We start from the raw sequence: 21,407 nt of genomic DNA on the forward strand, positions 1-21,407 counted from the left end.
TCGCCCCGTTTGGACCCGGGGATGAAATGTAAAATCCATCCCCGCCCCCCAATTCTTCTAAAGGATGACAATAGACCAAGAAAAACGGGGTTCTGACAGTCTCGCTCTCGTTTGGACCGGGAGTGGAAGTTAAAATCCATACCCGTGACGTGAAGGATGGAGGTTTGGATTTTAAAACGGGTCGGGGGTGCCCCGGTCCATTGCCATCTGGACAAAGTTAGCCACAAGTGACCATCCGATTCAGAAGTTCATACGAATCGGGTAGAACATGTATCGGTAGATACGAATGGTAAAATTCGTGTTGAATCAGACCTGGCTATGTCATAATGGAAAGAGCCATTAATGGGAGCGTGTGGTGGATGACACGAGTCGACTGCATCTGACACGTATATGGAGTATTTTAATACTTTTAATGGTCTTAAAAGTTTGAATATCATTTTAATAAAATAGCATGGCTCAACTTAGGAATGCAAATGGACCGAGTCCAGCTAGATGAGCTAAATAAATAAGAAAGTCACATTGGATCGGGTGGAAACAGCCAAAAATCATAAAATACCCATACTGAATCCGGTCTATTTGCATTCCTAGACTTCAACTAGGGGCCTAAACAGGTCAGACTCGGGTTGGATCTAAGTATCACCGAGTATGACTTCAAGTATGGCCTAATCGGGCTTAGATTTGGATTTGGATTTGGATTTGGAGTGAGATGGAATTAGATAAAACCGAATCTGGATCCTACTAGCTTAAAACCTTATGCCTACACACTTAATCAGGTTAGGTTTTAGTCGAATTTTGTTTCAGATTTGAATGCAAAACTCTCTAACGGCTTTCTAGCTCTTCTTTCTAGAGCCTTCCATCTTTTGAAAAATATATGTAATATTTTCATTTGAGAGAACCTGTTTTTTATAATTTGTAAACTGCTGTCAGGAATTTTAATTAATCATATGACTTGCATATGTGTGTGATGAACTCATGTTATTGCATTTGCACTGGGTTTGCTGCATGGAAGTTAGGGCTGCAAACGGGTCAGATATGGTCGGAATAGGATATAATCCAATATGTTATATCCGAAACAAAATCCAACCCTATTGCATTTTTTCCATCTAAACAGCTTGTTTTTTGTTCTATTTTTTCCTAATCCAATATTATTGTTTATATTTCATATTCAAATTGAGATCTGAAAAAATCCGGCCCGAATCTGAGTAGTTTGAACTGATCAATTGATCAAATACCTTACATGGTACTCTGTCCAATAACTGGATCTTCCTTAAGGTTGTACGGTTTAATCATTTTTCTCACATTCATTTTATTTTGTTCTTTAGTTGAAGAGAGAAAGATGTAAGAGAAAATAAAAATCCCTACATATTTTTTCACCCTTCCAAGACAGTTTTCCTAAAAAGTAAATTTTTTTTGATAAAAAACACCTTTCTATTAAAAGGTGGTGGAGAAACGTTTCCTATAAAAAGAGTTTATTTTTATACTTACCACCACCCACAATCTTACCATCACCACCACCACTACCACCACCCACCATCTTACCATCACCACCACCACCCATATCACCACCTTCACTGCTCTCTTTCTCTTCTCTCTCATTTTTTTATATTTTCGGAGTCATTTTTTCATGCTACACAAACAGGTGAAAAACTTTTTTTTGGAGAACTTTTGGCATCAAAAACTCTCTTGGGTAAAACTTTCTTTCTTTACAAGAGTTTTTCTTTCTTCCAAACGTGCCCTAAAACATAAGCAGTCGGGTCTGTGCTAAAACTTTTGGAGGTGTAATAAACTCAAATTAAAGTAGGAAGATATGGTTGCATTTTTTAGGTAATACACCTCATGCATCATCTTTTGACCCTTAAGTTAACAAGTGATCAAGCTTTTCCATCTTAATTATTTATTTATATATTGAGACAGCATGCTATGGTATACTTTGGTTGGAAGGCCCCCTTAGCTAAGGTGGTGTGGCTCTACTTAGTTCAAACCATAGTTTTCATAAATAGGTACGGATATGTAAGGGCTTAAAAAGTTCCGGGTACATTTTTATTTCAAGCGATTAATGATATGATTGTGAAAAATATTGATACCGTTTTCTAATATACATTGATACAATTTTTAAAAAGTTGATACATAAGTATATATTTTATAAAAATACCTATAAATTAAAAGAGTTAAACATAATATGTAAATCAATCATTATTATATAATAAATTTTCACAAATGGTAATATTTTAAACTCTTAACAAAAAAAGTGTTTTTATAAAATAAAATTGTTGTTTGTATGAAAAAATGCTAATAGACATGAACATGATACTCATTTCTAATCTAAGAAAAACACATTTCTATGCATTATGGTATGTGTTTCTCAAGTAATTGAGATGAGTTTCTTAAACATTTGATATTGTTGTTTATAGTTTCGAAAATGAGTTTAGTACCAATATCTGAAATTGGTACGCTTGATACGCAATACACTAGGGTGGATTGAATACCAATGCCACTATGGTTCAAACAAAGGTTTTTGGGGTATAAAAACAAAAACACCTTGAGAAACAAAAGCAAAAAAAAAATCAATTTTTTTAAAGCTCATGTGAAACGAAAAACATGTGTGCAAAAAAAGTACAAATATGATTATATATATATATATATGAAGAATATTATAAGTTTACGTAAACTTTCCATTTTTGTTGGTATCATGATAACTGTTAAGAATTACTAATTATTTCTTTCATAGAACATATGAATATATTGATTATAACTATAGAACATTCACACAATTTGTTTATACTTCATAAAGGAGTGTACAATTGGTCTGCTTTTAATAAAATAATAAACACTATACTCAAATGCAACACAAGGCTTTATATAAAAAAAATAGATTCAAGAAATAAGATAAAAATAGTAAGGTTACAGTAAATAGTGAAATTTTGTCATTTCATTTATGACAGGACTACTACATTGAACATTTAGTATCACAAAATAATTGAAATTTTGTCTTATTCAATTTAGTATCCACTTACCTTGAAGAGAATTACCTTGGATTATGCTTCCAAGCTCCTGGGTTGTCTAATGCCTGCATCTTTTTTGATATATTGAACATTTAGCATCACAAAATGCTTCACATCTTTGTCTTTGTACACCTTATTCAATTATATCGTTCTATTCGTGTAACTCCAATTATGCCATCTAATCAACAGCCATATTATAATTTATATATGCACTTCTTTTTTAATCTTAGCAGAATTTCTGTTGAGAATCTATGGAAAAATAAAAAAACTAATGGTAACACCTAATATGTTATCAGAACACAATTTCAGTCTCAAAGTACATTTAATTTTCAAAGCTTTTACCGTTGCACCTTAAGTGTGCATATAAATTTATTATGATCATGTATTTGCAATCATCACCGCTACACAATGATGAGGGTCAGGGTCAATAGCTATGACTTTTTTCAGCGAGAAAAAAACTCACCGTATTTGATCAAGCAATAGCGGCCAGATTTTCTTCGCTATTAGCTTCATCAATGACGGTGAGTCATGAATCTTGCCGCTATTACTTTACTACGGCTATAAATATCATCATTATCAATTTCATCAATAATGGTGCGCTAGATATCCTGTTGAATGCCTTATCCTTGCACACATCTCGCCATTAAAGAGATATGTATAACGACAAGATTCTTTGGCCATTAGATATTGTCGTTAAAATACTTTATGACTATATTTAATGACCATAAGATCTCACTGTTATAAATAAATAACGATGTGATATGGATCATACTATTATAGGGTTTTACTCTATAATGGTGACAGTTACATAGCCATTATAGGGTTTTACTCTATAACAACGACAATTATGTCATCATTATAGAGTTATGTCTATGGCTGTTATAGGGTTTTACTCTATAAGGATGATAGTTGTGTTATTATAGAGTAACGCCTATAAAAGGGGCTCAACGATATTTTCTCACGACATTTCTTTCTTTTTCCTAACTCACCCAACCCTCTCCCTCACACCAACCTTCACCTTTCATCTCTGGTGATGCACCATCATCGTCGGCCGCCCTCTTGTTGTGCTGTCGGTGTGCTGCCACCCTTCACCAGTTATCGTGAAGTTGCCTCTTTCCCTCTTGCTGCTGCACAGTGGATCGATCCCTAAACGGAGGACCGCCGACTAAGGTAGGTCGGGCCCTTCTCCTCTTTCTACTTCTCTTTCTTGTTTCTTCTAGCTCTCACCTCTCTCTCTCTCTCTCTCTCTCTCTCGAGAGAGAGAGAGAGAGAGAGAGAGAGAGATCCGGTTTACTCTCTTCTCTGACGTTAGGGTTTCATTCTCTGTTCTTTGCCGCCCTCCTCTGCATCTCAACCATCTCTTTGGAGGTCTTCTTCGAAGAACTGTTTGATGGCACTCTCTCTCTCTCTCTGCAACTTTTTTCTTCTTCTTCGTCCTCGTCGCTTGTTTTTGTGTTATCCTAATAGCACCTGTGTGTTTTTGTGTTAAATGTTGTAACCCTAATGGCTTTCCTCTAGATGCCCTTGTAACCCTAACAACTTTTCTCTTTCCTTTTCCCCTTCTCTGTCACTCCCTCTCTCATAGCAATCATGGAACAGTGCTACCGTCTGCTGTGTATAGCCATGAGGGACATCTCAAGCAGAGCCACCGTCTTCTGTGCATAGCTGTTGCAGTGCTTGCAAGATGTCTAAAGCCACATGCTCGTTCAATGAGGGGTCCAAATCCCCCAAGGCACAGTAGTGGATTTACAAGCATTGCAACAACTGCAATTTTAAGAGGCAACACATGAGTGCAAGGTAGATTAGCTTATTTTGGACCAATGTTTTGAATCAGCACCAAAAATATGATTACCAGTTGGCACCAAAAATGTATAACATAAGCAAGAAAAAAGAAGTGATGAAGTACTAACAGAGCATATTGGTACAAGGGTCTTGGTTCTACACTTCTTGCAAAACATAAGCAAGAAAAGAGAAGTGAGAATTTCAACTTTTCAGCCACTGATCTGTACTTTTTCATAACTTTTACTTAACTGTGTTTTTGTTTCTAATGTTGTGTCGAAGAAAATTTGGCTTGCTCGTCGAACTATTGCTGCCTAAGGTCTGCTCAACAAGAGGTTGTTGGCCATACATGACCCTTGATCTCCATGCATCTCACCAGTCTTAAGTTTTTTTCTGTTAGATATAGTTGTCACTAGCATCATGCCATGAAAACATTCAGCAACAGTAGATGATATAACACACAATCTGCGAGAGTTGATTAAAAGTCCATTTCAAATCGGCCTAGAACAAATAGGGTGACATTCGATAATTTTGTGTTTTTTTTTTCAGGTTTATAGCTTATAACAATGAGATCCCTGTCTCGCCATTATATCTTATCTTGCTGTTAAAATAACCTCACGGTTAAAGATCGTCATGCCGATATCGATGTTCCCAGTTTCGACGAGATTTGTCGCTGGTGTTGGTTCACCCTTTAACGGTAAGCTATAAATGTTATCATTATTACTCAACTTTTGTCTTATCAGTGAAAATTCTCTCCGTTATAAGCCTATAGCGGCAAGAAATAAGATAATAGCGGTGAGCTATATCACCTCTATTGACCTACATCCTTGTAGTGCACACAAAACATGAAAGCTTTCTTGGGCACATGTAGGTTCACAACAGATCATGGTGCCTCATGAATATTCAACCAACACATATAATCTGGCAACCCACACATTTAGGTTGAGTCAGGGAGGATCTTAATTTGTTTAAAATGATTTTTGCAATAAACCATTTTATTCTTGTTTCTGCAAGTAATGCATAAAGCTTGCCACTAACATGCACTGATAGCAAAGTGATCTAATAGGGGAGTAGCAATTGGAAGAAATATTCTATATAAGGTATACAGATTTATAGAAAGAAAAATAAATAAAAAAGAACTGTTCAAAATTGGATTATCTCGTAAGCATTTTATCATTCATAAGAGTTTGTACATGCCTCTTCCTCCCTGCTGATCACAAACAATAATATAAGCAAAAGTTGCGATACTTTGACAATATTAGGTTCAAATATATTGCGAAGATATTGCAATATCTTCAAAAGTTGCTTAAATAATTATTTAATTCTATAATTTGAATGTTTGCAATTTTCTTTTTACTGTATTTTGATGTGATTTCTACCATTTGCACGATTCTAATTTTTTCACTTCCAGAAAGGGTTAATTGAAATTTATTAAACATAAAAAAAATTTAAAGATATTTTGGTCATGCTTTGATGACAAGTGGCCAGCTGTAAAAGATTTAGCACAATTATTCTATGATAATCTCTCAAGGTGAAGGCCGAATAAGACACTTGGACTGGTTACAGTGTCATTATCCAAATTGAAGGTTCTCGGGTTCAAATCCCATCGATCCTATCCATGAACTTTGAAAAAAAAAAGGGAAAAACAAAAGAAACAAAAATCTCAAGGGCAGCATAAATGTCTAAGAGGAAGACCATAAATTTGTCTTGAAGCCATCATTGTGTGTTGTAATTGTGCTCTTTTTCTTCCCTAGCTTATCCATTTATGAGACTAGAGAGTAGATCCAGTACTCAACCGAGTAACTTGGAAAGGTACTTGTGCACCAAAAGGATCCCATCCGTTGACATAGGATGGGATCGATCCTAGCCATCGGCTGTAGCATCTGGAAGGCTAGGATCAGTTCACATCCAGGTGAAAATGTGGACCAAACTCTCTCTCTCTCACACACACACACACACACACAAAACATGCACATGAGCACTCGACCAAGCAGGCATGCACCTATGAACTGTTAATGAATGGACATAGGGAACACTGAATTTCTTTCAAGTTCGCATGGAATAATAATATCTTCTTTCTTTATGTACACATGATCCAACCATGAATTGTTACTCATTGCAATAGGAACCTCCTCTTCAACTCACTCTCTAATCAAAGAAAGAAGAAAAATAACTAAAGAAGCAAAAACGCGCTACAAATGGTGGGGTTGTTTTGAAGTTGTGGGAAACTGCTCAGCATCTGCTCGACCACTCGAATTGGTGCCCCCTTGATTGATGAAAGAAGTGAGTGCAGCAGCAATGGCCACATTGAACTTGGGGTCTGAAGCTATAGCACTCACATTCTCAGTCACAGACTGATCCCCAACCCAGTTCTTCCCAACATGCTCATTCACCAACTTCCCCAACATTGGTGTGTGGAATGAGCTCAGGTCATATCTAACCCCTCCTTGATATCCCGCTATGTTGTTACTACTAGGTTTGTTGGTTAGCCAAGGATTGCTGAACATGAATGAAGAAGAAGGTGTTGATGATGATGATGGTGTTGACGGTGAGGGTTGTGGGCTCTTTGTGAGGTCTAGGACAATGCCCCTTGATGAAGGGCTGATGTTGCTGACACTAGTGTCAAAAACTGAGTTCACATAAGGGTTGTAATTAGAGAAATTATTAGGGTTTTGTATGTTTGGAGATGTGGAGTTCAACCCAGAGAGAAGCATGAAGGCTGCAGCTGCAGTTGTTGAGGCCATGGCGGTTGCACCTACAGGGAGAGGATGGTTGTGAGTCCCTTCATATGTTGTTATCAGAATGGACGTGTCCTCCAGACACCTTTGCACCTGTTCATTTAAATCCAATGCCACAAAGACCGTAAGTACGGCAGGCTGAGCCAGTGCGTGGTTAGGTCTTCGCACTTGGAGCGGTTAATTTCTCTGAGTAAAAAAAACCATACAGGTATGCCCCTACAAGCGAAAATGTCAAACCCCATGTACAGAGCATAAGAAAAAGACGTGTGTGATCCGCACCTTATGGGGCATGTAAGGTTGGGTGGTCCTATCCTCACCCGAGGGTTTACCTTAAATGGGTTTCACTCATCCCCTATGTCATCCCTATCTTCATAACCCTTCTTGGAATTTCATTAATGTGAGTTGTTTTGATCAAATCAGACATTTTTTATGTGCCAACTACCTCACTCATTTAGTGAAGATCGACAGTTAAATTGCCGAAATCCAATTTGTGCGTAGGATTTTCGAGTAATTCAAAAATTAATGGTTGATAAAATATAAATTTAATTTTGATTTAAAAAATCATAATTTTTCATAAAAAATATGATTCAAAGGGTGGTTTTTTATTATATCTACCATGCTGAATTCATCTATAGTGTCAGATTTGATCAAAACAACAAGCACCATATAAAACTTAAAGAGGGTTACGAAGATGGGGTATGACATAGTGGATGAGTGGAACCGAACTCATTTTACCTCACAGAAGCCCGACCCATTAAGCTACCTGGTCTTCGGTGAGAGTTTCCTCAATGCCAAAGAAAAAAGATCTGAAAAACTTTTAAAATTTTGTCCTGTTTTTTGTTTCTCCTACCTGTTTTCGAACAGGGCAGCCTGGTGCAACGGTACAACGATAATAGGCCCTTGGGCATGGGTTCGCTTTCGCTATCTTTTGCCCGTACTTCCTCCATTGACAACCATCATTCATCTGTAACTTGATCAAGTTAGCAATACTTGTAAAAAAACAACTGCAAGAATAATATATATTATGATAAACTGACATAACATTCATTAATATATATATATATATATATATATATATATATATTAATGACGAAGTTCTCCCCGGGTAATCTCTGGATGGGGTCACCAACACCCAAGTCCTTAAGGAGCACATCGGCAGATTGTTATATTTTTTTCTTCTTCTTTTAAGTCATCAATTTCTTCCTTTTGTTTGGGACACCATTCATTGTGAGGCAGTGAGGTCCACCAAAAGTGTTGACATCATCATTTACAATGAATGGTGGCAATTAAAATGATGGACGGTGGAAATTTCAAAACACAAAAATTTGTGTTTTGTCAAATCACCTTATCTGTACTCCATGAAACTCGTTGGACTGCATGGATAGGAAGTAACAAGCTAGAGAAAAAGACTTCAAGGAAATCACTTTCTTGCTAGTGAATTTTGTTGTCTAAAGATTTAGTCACTACTGTCTGTGTGTTTTTCACATGAAACACATTAAATTGAAAGAAAAATGAATAACCAGCTAGACAGAACGACGTTTTTCAATTATAAATTACTTATCAAATTAGTGAGTTTTAGGAGCGTGTTGTTAGCAGTATAATGAGGCACACCCTTACTTCTGAAGAGCTAATCAGGGTGACCGCATCAATTACTGGTTCCACCTAGGGCTGGTAAACAAGCTGAATGGGACGAGCTTCAAATGTTCAAGCTTGTCTCATTCCTTCGAGTTCACAATGAGCCCGAGTTAAACGAGCCAAGTTCAAGATAATTTGTTTATAGAAAAAGTACATTGTTTTAGAGCTGGAAGAAATAGGATTACAAAGAGATACATGTAAGGTGTATCTAAAATATATTTCTTACTACTTAACAAGCTTATTTGATTCGAGCTAAGCCCAATACCTATTGTTCATATTCAGCTTGCTGAGCCTATTTTATGAGTTTGAACGACTACGAGCCCAACATGAGCCCAGTCCTAGTTCCACCTTTTCTTTATTTATTTGTGGTGGGCAAGCAGTCATGAACCAAATTCTAACAAAAGTAAGAACATATCCTTGTTGTTTTCTGAAAAACTTCATTTGATTTTCAAGTATACATGCTTATATCTAGAAATTTTCAAAGTGGGTCTTCCTAAAATAACTACTAAAACATGTCAGCTTTGAAATAAGTAGGGCACACCAAAACCAAGTACATCTTTAAAGTTGACATCTAAGAGATATGCTGGCTATTTTATAATAACTTGGAGGCAGATGTACATGTGATATCTTCTATAATAATAACCCACACAATGCATGAAGGGGTAGTTGCCATTCCAAGTTAGGTTGTTTATACTTGATATAAAAAGCTCAAAATACAAATATAAACGAACCCATTCCTATATTATGGAGAAAAGTAACCTGCCTTGCTTCCGTTTTTGAGAAAGTACAGGAATTTATATTATTCACATACATATATGTACAATATTATGATGATGACACGTTAAAAATGGTGCAATGTGATGGTTGGGGTGGCGTTTAGTCTTTAGTCTTCATGTGTTGATGATAAGGAGGACAGTGGAATAATGTAAACGTACGTTTTTTGGATGATCATGAATATGCAAAAAAGCCATGCATCGGACAAGAATTGTGACTATGCTTAGCATAGCAGTTAGGTCATCTCGATTGATACTTACAGTGGCTCCCTGGCATCTTGCTCTGACCGAAACCCTAGCTTTCCTTGACTGAGGGGTAGAAATTTGGCTATGGATTGCAACAGGTTCTGTCTTCTGCATCTTCGTGCATGGGCTCCATTCCTTGAGCTCACTCTTGTTCTCCTTTCTCTTCTCTACAGGCCGTTCGATGCTGTTGCTGCCCGTCTGAATCTTGAGAGAGAGTCCCAACTCGTTAGGGGCATCCTCCAATGCCTTGTAATCCTTTGCCTCCTTGACTTCTGCCGGTGGTGAGTTTTGGACCGTCTGATCTTGTGTATCTTTCACATGGGTCGTTGAGCTTGTCCCTAGAGAGAGAGAGATTTGATCCTGGAAGAACAACATTTATTTACTTATTTGTAAATTTTTAATAAGCTATTCTCTCTCTCTTTTGGATCCCATCATTTGACATAGGATGGGTTTCATCCTATTGTCAATCCTAGACGTCCAACCAATGGCTGGATTGAACCACATTTTCACCTGTATGTGGACTGATCCTAGCCGTCAAATGCATCAACTGGATGGCTAGGATTAACAAAGAATCACTTGTATCCTATATATGTCAAAGGATGGGATCATCTCCCTCTCTCTCTCAAATCCCATAATCTGACATAGGATGAGATTCATCCTACAATTAATCCTAGCCTTCCAACCAATGGCTAGGATTAGTCCACATTCTCACCTGGATGTGGACTATGAGAATGTTGACTAATCCTAGCCATCTAGATGCATCAGTTTGGCGGGCAGGATCAACATAGATGCCAAAGGATAGGATCTTTTTGCTCTCTCTCTCTCTCTCTCTCTCTCTCTCTCTCTCTCTATATATATATATATATATATATATATATATATATATATATATATATATATATATATATATATATGTGTGTGTGTGTGTGTATATATATACTTGGGGCTTACTTGGTTGTTTTGTGTGGTTGGAGGTATGGTGCCAACCTTGTGTTGTTGGGCTTGGTATTTCATTTGGAGATCATAATAATCCTTCATGGTTTGCTCTACAACCATTCTCAGCACCTCGTTTTCTTCCTTAATGCGCCCCATTTCACTCTTTAAGGCAGACAACTAAAAGATAAAGGAAACAAATAAGAAAAATGAGAAGAAAAAAAAAATGCTAATGACGTGTGCCATGTATTTAATAACTTCTAACGAGATATGCTAATCCCATCTCATCTCACCCTTCGAGAAATCAATGGTCCACGCCAAAGACCTTATGGTACCATCCATTTCATAGATTGGTTTTGGAAGGTGTGAAGCATATCTTTTAATAATCGATCGATATCATTGAAGAGTGTGGCCAAGTTCATGAAATCCATTTTTTTTTTAGATTTCCGGGAAAAAATCGCTGGTTTTTAGTTTCGGGAAGTATAATTGGTTGACAGACCCAAGGGGTTTGGCGTAGTGGGATTGGGCCTAGGCCATTTGACGGCCGGGCAGCCTAGGTTCAAATCCCATGGGCATCACTTCCTGCGTAAGCTGAAGCTTGGTGGAGGGGTAAGCCCTTGGAGTTTTATGCTGACAGGACAGCCTAGGTTCTATTTCATGAATTCCATTTCCTAGTTCATGAACTTGGCCATGTTTCATACGATAACTGACTTCGACATACCAATCCACATATCAAAAAATTGTGTCACAAGAATAAAATTTGAGTTTGTCAGAAGGTTGATTAGAGGGCAAAACAAAGTTTTTCTTAATCTACGCCCTGGAGATGGATGGTGGATTATACGGTACAAAAGAAGTCTATATAGAGATGTATTATCCTTTTGTATTCTTTTAAAGATCAAGTGTTTGCCCAAGTATTGATTAGAGAACCCTAGGACTCTCCCAATATTCTTATCATCATCCATGAAGCATGGTGTTATTATAGACCCAATAAATATAGTGTACCCAGTTCACCCATTTTGTTTGAGTGATTGGATATATAGATTAGACAGCAAAAACCTTCACAATTGTATCTATGATATGGGCATGTATATGTGGAAGTAATTACCTCGTCCTCCTGCAAGTTTTGCTTCATGGGGGCATCTTCTTCCCCTTTTTCTTCCTCCTCTTCTTCAATTTCTTCTGTTTCTTTTATTTCACCATCTTCTTCCTCTCTCCCTTCTTCCTCTCCTCCTTCTCCTCTTCCTCCTCCATCTGCTTCTTCTCCTTCTCTACCTTCAAGCATGCTAACTGAAAGATCTATTTCAGTTACTCTATCTTCCCTCCCATTCATAGACATTCTCTCTCTCTCTCTCTCTCTCTCTCTCTCTCTCTCTCTCTCTCTCTCTCTCTCAGAAGAACAAGAAGAAGAAGAAGAAGAAGAAAGTTGGCAAGAAATGGAGGAAATAAAGGTCAATATCTTCATATATAAATGGATTACATGCAAAGAGAAGAAAGCGTCAAAGATTGACTTTTATTGCTTTAAAAACAAGGAGGAAAAGGAAATAAGAAATAAATCGTAAGATGCTTCCTTTTACTTTTGGATAGGAACTCTTGTACGAAATCCCAAAACCATGACCACATCATTTCTTGGGGTTAACAAATGTCAACTATGAGCACCCTTTTATTACTCCTACATTGCACCAATCACTATTTGTTTATTGCTTCTTTGATCTAAAAACAACTCAAGTAGTGTTTTTGTATTTGAAATGTATTTATGGTAATGAAACTTCAATTGCTTCTCTTCCTCTCTTTGGTCAATTTACATGGCAGATGCTTGTATTTTTTAACATGGAAGACAAATCTTTTTAATGATGAAGGAACCCTCACCAAGAACAGAGTCTAGCCCTCCTCCCTGTGAGGTGAAACTCTAGGACATGATCATCCAGCCTTACACGCCCACAACCGTGATAAAGCATAGGCAGCCCCCATACGCCAGCAGGATTCACCTTACTGATTTTATCAAATCACTATTTACCAATGATGATCACCAGCAGTACAAGGTCCAACTTCATTTCTACTGATTAACATACATGGTGACCCCCACCAACTCAAAGAAATGTCAGCACATAGCTACTTCATTTGAAGAATGCTACTTTTTCTTTTTTGCCTTTAGGGCCTGTTTGCATGTCAAGGAAAAGGGGGTTTTCCCCATAAATGTATAGGCCCATGTGCCATTTTCACGAGCCCCACAATGCAACACAAACATGGGAGCTGCTTTCCTCGTGGAAAGCAGCCACCGTTTTACACGCTGGACCCCCCTTTCCAAGGATTCAGTCTCCGAGGGCGGTGGTTAGATTCATTTTTCGCAAAATAACCTGTTGCAGCACCTTCTTTCATGACAAGCAAACACGTCCTTAGGGCCCCGTTCGCATGTCACATAAAAGGGGGTTTTCCTTCAAAAATGCATAGGCGCCCGTGTCATTTCGGCTCCACAATGCAACACAAACATGGAAGCTGCTTTTCTCGTGGAAAGCATCCCCCATTTTACACGTTGGCCCCCTTTCCATGGATTCAATTTCCATGAGGGGGTCAGATTCATTTTCCACGAAAGAACATGTCGCGACACCTTCCCTGACAAGCAAACGTGCCCTTAGGGTTGGTTGGAAACTGGGAATCAAAGAGGAACCGGAGGTAATTGGACTACATAGTAATGGGAAATCAATAACCGGGACGGTATCAGATTCTGAATCAGGTCTAAAAGTAAGACCCAAACCTGACCCATACTCATTCGGGTTCAGGTTCGAGTGCACCTAAAAATTATGAACCCATATGTGTTAAAAGGTTTGGTTATGCATTAGGTCGGGTATAATCAGTTTAAGTCTTTAATTGATGCATTTTGATTTGGGTCGGGTTCAGGTCTAGGTATGGCTGGAAAAAGTAGACCTATATGGGTTAACGGGTTCGAGTATTATTGATTTGGGTCTTAATGGGTTCGGGTTTCAGTTCGGGTATTGATATAATTAGTATTCTATACCTAATTACTTGCCAATAAAAAATATATAAAATGAAATAAACTATTTATTAAAATTCTATGCTAATAAATCCAAAGCTTATTAACTATTCTCAATTTTTTATTTAAAAAAAATATCAAAATCTGAATATAAAAAGAATATTTTCATGCCAACCAATCATTTCAAGTTGAAACAAAAAAATCAATGATATATAATATTCAAAATATATTGAATTAAATGAGTACTTGAGTATTATTATGGGATTCACTTCAACTCAACAATTTTCTTGAGAGGGCAATGGAAAGTATTTGCAAAAAAATGAATTAAAGTATTGATTACTAAAATGTAATGCATATTAATTCTAAGTTTATCAATATCTTTAAATGTTTAATTAAATATATAACATAATATTTAGCAATTACTTTAGTTATTTCCTTGTATTCCTCCTTCATAGTCGGTTCAGGTATATAGTAGTTCGGGAAGGGTTTAGTTCAGGTTCGGGTACAAAGCGGGTTTGGGTACATAATTGGGTCGGGTTCGGTCGGTTCAGTTTTAAAATATAAAGAAGCATTTTGGTTTTGGGTGCATAATTTGGTCAGATTCATTTGGGTTCAAGCCTTCATTTACAATACCCAATACCTAACCTATTTTCACTACAGGTCTACATTTGGACACAACCCAAATAGATTGCTCTACCAATATCAGTTCGGATCAAGTATAATTGCTTCGGGGTATTGGGTCAGGTATACCCGACCCAGTTACATCCTTAGGAATCAATGTTTTCAATTGTTAGATATTGAGGTAGTTTATAAAGGAATTGTTGGAATAAAAAACAATCCATATCAGCCAATTCCTTCCAAATCTTTGTTTTGGATTCCGTCATATATAACTATCGAATCCTTGTCTGTTCATTAAAAATCTTTTAGCCACGCTTCCAAACAAAATGATTCCTTTCAAGTTTCATTTATTTCTAATTTTCTTGGATTCCCTCTTAGTCGTGTCCATTAATTCCTTAATATAATTTTCCAAAAGTCCTTTATATATATAACAAGCTTCTTAGCCCATTATGGGCCGTTGATTTTTTAAGACCTTAAAAAAGCTTACATATCACAATCATATGATTCAAAACTCATTCTCTACCTAATAAACCTTGCCAATTACATCCATATATAGTAAAAAAAAATTAAAATATGAAAAAACTGATTTATACTCAATAGTTTTGTGCACACCAAATATTAATCACATATATATATATATATGTGTGTGTGTAGAGAGAGAGAATGTGGTAGTTGCTAAGCACTTTTCTAGCTAACCGGGCTTTTAAAGAAGGTTTTTATGTTTTCAACATGATTGTATAGATGTGTTCTACATGCTTGATGTTATAGGAATTGACTCTTGGATCATCCGATTCTGACACGCAAGTAGGTTTTTATAAGGTTTAAAAGATTGGTGGTCTAAGTTTTTATTCTAAATATTTAAGATTTAAAAAATCATATTTTTTTATTGAAAAACATGATTCAAGTATCGTTTTTTCAATAAATTGACTATGACGAACACATTTGTACTGTCAGATTTAAGTAAAAGATGAAAAAAGCCTTCAAAAGTCTGATTAACTAAGCCAAGAAAAGCGGTTAGCAGCTACCACTCTCTCTCTATCTTTATATATATATATATATATATATATATAACATGAAGATAAACCACTATCATTCTTTTCTTTTAAGAAAAAGAAGAATAAAAGAAATAATAGATAAACCACTATCATTCCTTTCTTTTAAGAAACAAAGAAGGAAGAGAAACCACCATTATGGTTCAAATTAATGTCACATCTAATTGAAGTGCCACATTGACCATGACCCTATTTTGATGTGGGCAATGAATCAAGATCAGGTGCAATGTGATTGCACCTTTTTACGTGTGCTGCTGCACCTCATCATCCACCGTATGCTGTTGGGCCCCGCAGCCTGTATCCCATCGATGGAGGGTGATCAAGTGCAGCACCACATACAAGATTGTGCAATCACATTGCACCCAAACCATGAGTACTTTCCTCCTGCCTTGCCTACTAGGGATGCTTTCCTATTTGCTTCAACCTTGTGTTAATTTTCTTAAGAATCATATTAGCTTAATTGTAAGTTAGGCATCATGGCCAAAATCATGACACCAACATGATCAAAAGAATTCCAAGCCCTATAAGTCATTGATCAAGAGGGAGCACCTTTTCTTGGGACCACATTTTGGAAGCATATGTGGTTTTATAAAATCAATATCCCCCTCATGGGAAAACGTCAATTCCAAGGGTATCTTTTTTAAATTCCACTGGGAAGTAAGCACCACCATGATAATATATGTTCCAATCTACATATCAACACATCTCTTATTAATAAAATAATCTTTTTTTTTTTGGACGTTTACTGTGAAGCTTAAGAACCGGTTGAACAGATGCTAATGATCTCATCATCGCATCACCCTTGTGTTATATAATATTATCTCCCAGGCACAAAATATTTTAAATAATTACAACCGATGTGTATTATTTTTTTTTGTCTTACCAACGAAATTTATGTACTGCAAAGTCTTTGAGGGGCCATGTTGTCAACCGATAGAAAAAAATCATGGCATTTTTAAGGAAAATCTGCATCCAAAGCCAGCACGGTTAGGTCTCTGATCTTGGGGGTGGTTTTTTCGTGTAATTATATAAAAAAAAATGCTCTTCGTCTTAGAGCAGACGGCGCCGCAGCTACATCTCACGTTCAAATGGAAAAAATAATTGCCTAAATAATAGTTTCTTTGACCCCTTTTTTTGGCAAAGGATAGGCCAAAAAAGTATGCGCCTAATAACAGCAAGGTCCCTCACCCACCACATTTCAACTCTTCCACTCATGTTTATATTTGGATTTTATAATTAAGAATTATAATTATAACTGTAATAGCAATTTTTATTTGTCTTTTTTTTTCGGATATAGTAGCCCCAAATAGGCCTGGTAAAGGAGCCGAGCTTAGGTTGTTCAGGCTCGGCTCGTTAAGGATCCACCCCTGCTCAGGCTTAGCTTGTGAGCTCGTCACGAGCTGAGCGAGCACAAGCTTGTTACAAGCCAAGCACGAGCTGGATCATTTTCTAAAAAGTTGTTTTTAATAGTTTTTAAAAACTTTATAATATAGCAAATATACATTTTAGGTATATAATATATATAATTTATGGGGTAACTGAAATATGTAAACCAGCAAAATATATAAACTGGTATGCATTGAGATTTTTATATATTTTTTTCAAAAAATTTATCGTAAGGATGTGATCTAGATGCTTGGTTTTATAGAAAGACTCTTAGATCATCTGATTACGATGTATAAGAAATCTTTTAAGGCTTAAAAATCAACGACTCAGAATTTTTGTAAATATTCAAGCATAAAAAATCACATTTCTTTATCAGACTATGATGATCCGATAGTTGATTCCAAGTAAATGAACTATGCCGAATGCATCTGCAAGGTTAGATTTGCAAAAAAACCTTATGAAAAATCTTGGTTCATACTTGTTTACATATTTTGCTGGTTTACATATTTCAGTTCCCATAGTCTATGTATAAAATATATAATATATAAATATATAACATGTAAACGATCCTATATGAGCAAACCTTGCAATGTTCATGCTCGGTTCATTTACCTAAACAAGCTGACTCATAGCTTGGCTCGTCAAACTCGAACTTATGTGCCAAACCGAGCCGAATGCTAAGTTGCTCATCTTGTTTCCTAGCCCTAGCCCCAGAGATGACTCGGGGCAATATTTAATAGAGGCTTTTGAAAACCTCAGAAGCTCATTTCTTAGGAAGCTTACTTCTGTAGCGTGAAACTATGTTCAAAACTTTATGGGCACGTTTGGAAGAAAGAAAAACTATCATGAGAAAAGGAAATTTTGCCTATTGAGAAGTACTTTTGATGAAAAGTTTTCACTTGTTTGTGTAGTATGATAAATAAAATAAAAAATTTCATGGAAGCCACCCGTGCAGCCCTTGCCTCGATCCATTTTTCGATGATCTCTCACCATTCAGAAACTCAAGTTGTTGTTTTTGCCATCCTGTTGTGGTGAGAGTTGTTCCTCTCTCTCGTTACCACCGGAATCATCAGAGGGAGTACCGTTTTTCGATGAGTTTTCTCCAACCTTGTTTTCCTCTTCTTCTTCTTCTTCTTCTTTATCCTTGGTGAGAAGCACGCCCTCCCAACCGTTCTTCGATGAAATTCCGTCTCTCCGCAACCCTGCAGTCCTGTGATCTTCATTAGAAAATCCATTTTCCAAGTAAGAGTTTCAGCGATTTTTGCCTCCGTTCATCTTTTCTGAGCATTCTGACTATGTAGATTTTTTCTTTTCATTACTTTCAGCTATCCTGAGACCGCGTGCGAAGACCTCCCTCTCCATTCCATTTTTTGGTGCTCTCTTCCTCATTTTAGCGTAACTTGCACCGTTAGCTTTAACCAAAGATGATTTTTGGCATGAATATTTGCTTCATAGCCATTTATCACTCTATCTTTCTTCTCCCCGATCATTCTCCCTGAAAATTCTTGCCCTGTAATGCCCCAAGTTTTGAACCAAAAGGGATTTTTTTTTTATAAAACCCTTAATGCTTTTAGGATGCAGCTAAAGGCTCAGATTAATTTGAAAACCGGTTCAAGCATACACATTCGAGTACAAATCAAGATTACAGTGTCTAGAACCATAGTAAACATACATGTATTCACAACCTCTCTTACTCACCAATAAAAAATTAGTAATCAAGATCACAAAAATCAATTAAGCCCGATATGATAATTAATGCATGCAAACTTGATGAATATGCATGAAATTCATATTAAGACAAATTAAAAACATAATGCTATGAAACATCCGAACACATTACTACATTGATCATCTTTCATTACCCAGAAGTACACTCTCATGTCTTCAACTCATCTATCACGAGAGCTGCGTATTTATTTATGTATCTTATTTCTCCAAGGATATGAAGAGTTTAAACTACCTACTGAAGCAGCCTGAGGTCATGAGAACCTCATTGTGGTCTATGCGGAATCCCAATTTCTACTCTGCAAAGCGAAGTACTACCTACCTAGGCTTTTTTGGTAGCCTAATTCCCTACAACCAACGACTGAAAACCAGGATACGCTTTTGCTATTCGAAAAAACACAACGTGGTGAGTTGATCATGTGTACCCCTCACATCTTCAAGATAAGACTAGATTCAAATGGGCTACTGGGTGTTTATGACATTGGGCTCATTACTAAACTCAGTTCACTAAGCACTTGGCTCCTAAGCCTTAGGTTCCGCTCGGGGTAGCCCATTCTGATCCCACGCTAGGCTTGAGCCTCAATACCTATGCATCCGCTCTAAGGTATCATTAGCTCACTAAGATAGCTCATTCGAACATCTCATAGGTCACACCCTCGTATCCGCTCTAGGGCGACCCTGAGCTCTGCCTCTTTAAGGCTCATGTATGTATGATGAGTATGTTTACCTATTAATTACCAGATGCCCCTTGGCACCTGACCTGACTTGATTGTGAGCCTGTGTATGCATGCATTTCAAGGCTTACTACAATAGCACACTATTTGACTCATATATCATAATGCATGTAATCTAAACCCACCTAACATGAATCATAATCTTATGCAACCAATTCATTTATGCATTGCACTCACACGGTTCCTAAACTCCATATAGCTATTATGTGGACCAACATGTATTTATTCATAACTAAAACAAAATACTTACATGCCACATGAATATACATTTTACAACATAATCCAGCCAATAAAAACATACAAGTTAAACTTTACTTAAGTTTAAGCAAAAATATATAACTTAGAACATGGTTCACTAGTCAAAACACATAATATTCAAGTTGTGTACAAAAGTATATCCCTATTGTCCACGACTCTGCAGCTTCCTCTATAGAGCTCACACAAGTCTAGCAAAAATTCAGGACATAAAAGTGAATGTCAACTTTCATCTTCAAGTGAAAGCTCTAAAAAATTCCATTCCAATTGTCTGTAGTAATTTTTGGACTGAAGTATGTTTTTCTATCCTAACCATACAAGTCAAAACTCAATTTTCCAAACAAATATTAAATAGATCATAATCTTGCAAATACAATCTATTAAACACATTTTTTTTTATGATATCTTTACTCACCAGATTTTCAACAAATCAAATTTCATTGAAAAATTCCTTATCTTTAATTTTCTAGATCCAGGCATAGTTCAACTTTTGAATTTTTGCAAAATTCAGAGACTCACTTGAATTGGGCTAGCTTCTGGGCCTCAAAGGTAAGATATAAATTTTTTGTTTTATTTTTCTCTGATTCATTGTTGAGTCAAGTAGACTCATAAAAAAATCAGGCTCATTCAACTTAAACCTGATTTTTTGGATTTTCTTCATAAAGTCTGCCCAAAATAGGTCTCAATCTAAGATAGCAAATTTGCTTCCTTCAAGCATAATTTTGGATCTTCGAAAACAGAGAAGAAAGGAATGATGGATGACACCTACTAGGGCCCAATAGAGCAAATTTTTCCTTCCTCTCCCATGTGAAAGCAAAACCAAAGTTTCCATATTTCCTTCCTTCTGTTGAGTGTTCAACCTTAGAGGCATCAAGGGTGCCAGATCTTTCATGACACAAGTAGAACCACAGTTAATCTATAGTGGCATTTACATAATGCCACTAACACATAAAATGGCAATCATCAAGTGCCACTATTAAGGATTAGGGCCAATACAAGTGTAGACATTTAGTGGCATTAGGAAAATGCAACTGTCCATATAGTGGCAATTATGATGGGGAACCAAGAATCCATGGTCTTTAGTGGCATTTTTGAATGCCACTAATTAAAGACCCCATTCGTTCTCACATGGTTCTTCTTAGGTGTTACCATTTCAATCAGATGATGTGCCCACATCAACAATGTATTCACCTTATCAAATGATCAGATCAATAAATGGAACTGAATCGAACCCAATACTTTATCTCAGTTATGATCAAGACTAGGTTGGTCTTGTCCTCACCTAAGTTAGTGCGAGTCTAGAAAGTTGTTGGACCATATATATATATATATATATATATATATATATATATATATATATATATATATATATATATATATATATATATATATATATAAAGAGAGAGATAGAGAAGGTGGTAGCGGCTAACCACTTTTTTAGCTAACTGCCCAACGAATCAGGCTTTCAAAGGGTTTTGCTCATGTTTTACCTAAATCTGACCATACATATGTATTGGGCATGGTAGATTTATTAGGAAACAA

General features: G+C 36.6%; 1 protein-coding gene across 1 annotated transcript; it reads right to left on the reverse strand.

The window, feature by feature from the left end:
• Window positions 1-6,973: 6,973 nt before the first annotated feature.
• Window positions 6,974-12,436, reverse strand: LOC149816426 (putative WRKY transcription factor 72). The gene is made up of 5 exons (XM_089986888.1): window positions 12,212-12,436; window positions 11,125-11,286; window positions 10,189-10,533; window positions 8,370-8,483; window positions 6,974-7,612 (listed from the first exon to the last, which is right to left on the reverse strand). The coding sequence occupies exons 1-5, from the start codon at window positions 12,434-12,436 to the stop codon at window positions 6,974-6,976; spliced, it is 1,485 nt and encodes a 494-aa protein (XP_089843014.1).
• Between the last annotated feature and the right edge of the window lie 8,971 nt (window positions 12,437-21,407).

The sequence above is a fragment of the Nuphar pumila genome, chromosome 14 (genome assembly GCF_984573655.1).
Source record: "Nuphar pumila chromosome 14, dmNupPumi1.hap1.1, whole genome shotgun sequence".
Classification (NCBI taxonomy): Eukaryota; Viridiplantae; Streptophyta; class Magnoliopsida; order Nymphaeales; family Nymphaeaceae; genus Nuphar; species Nuphar pumila.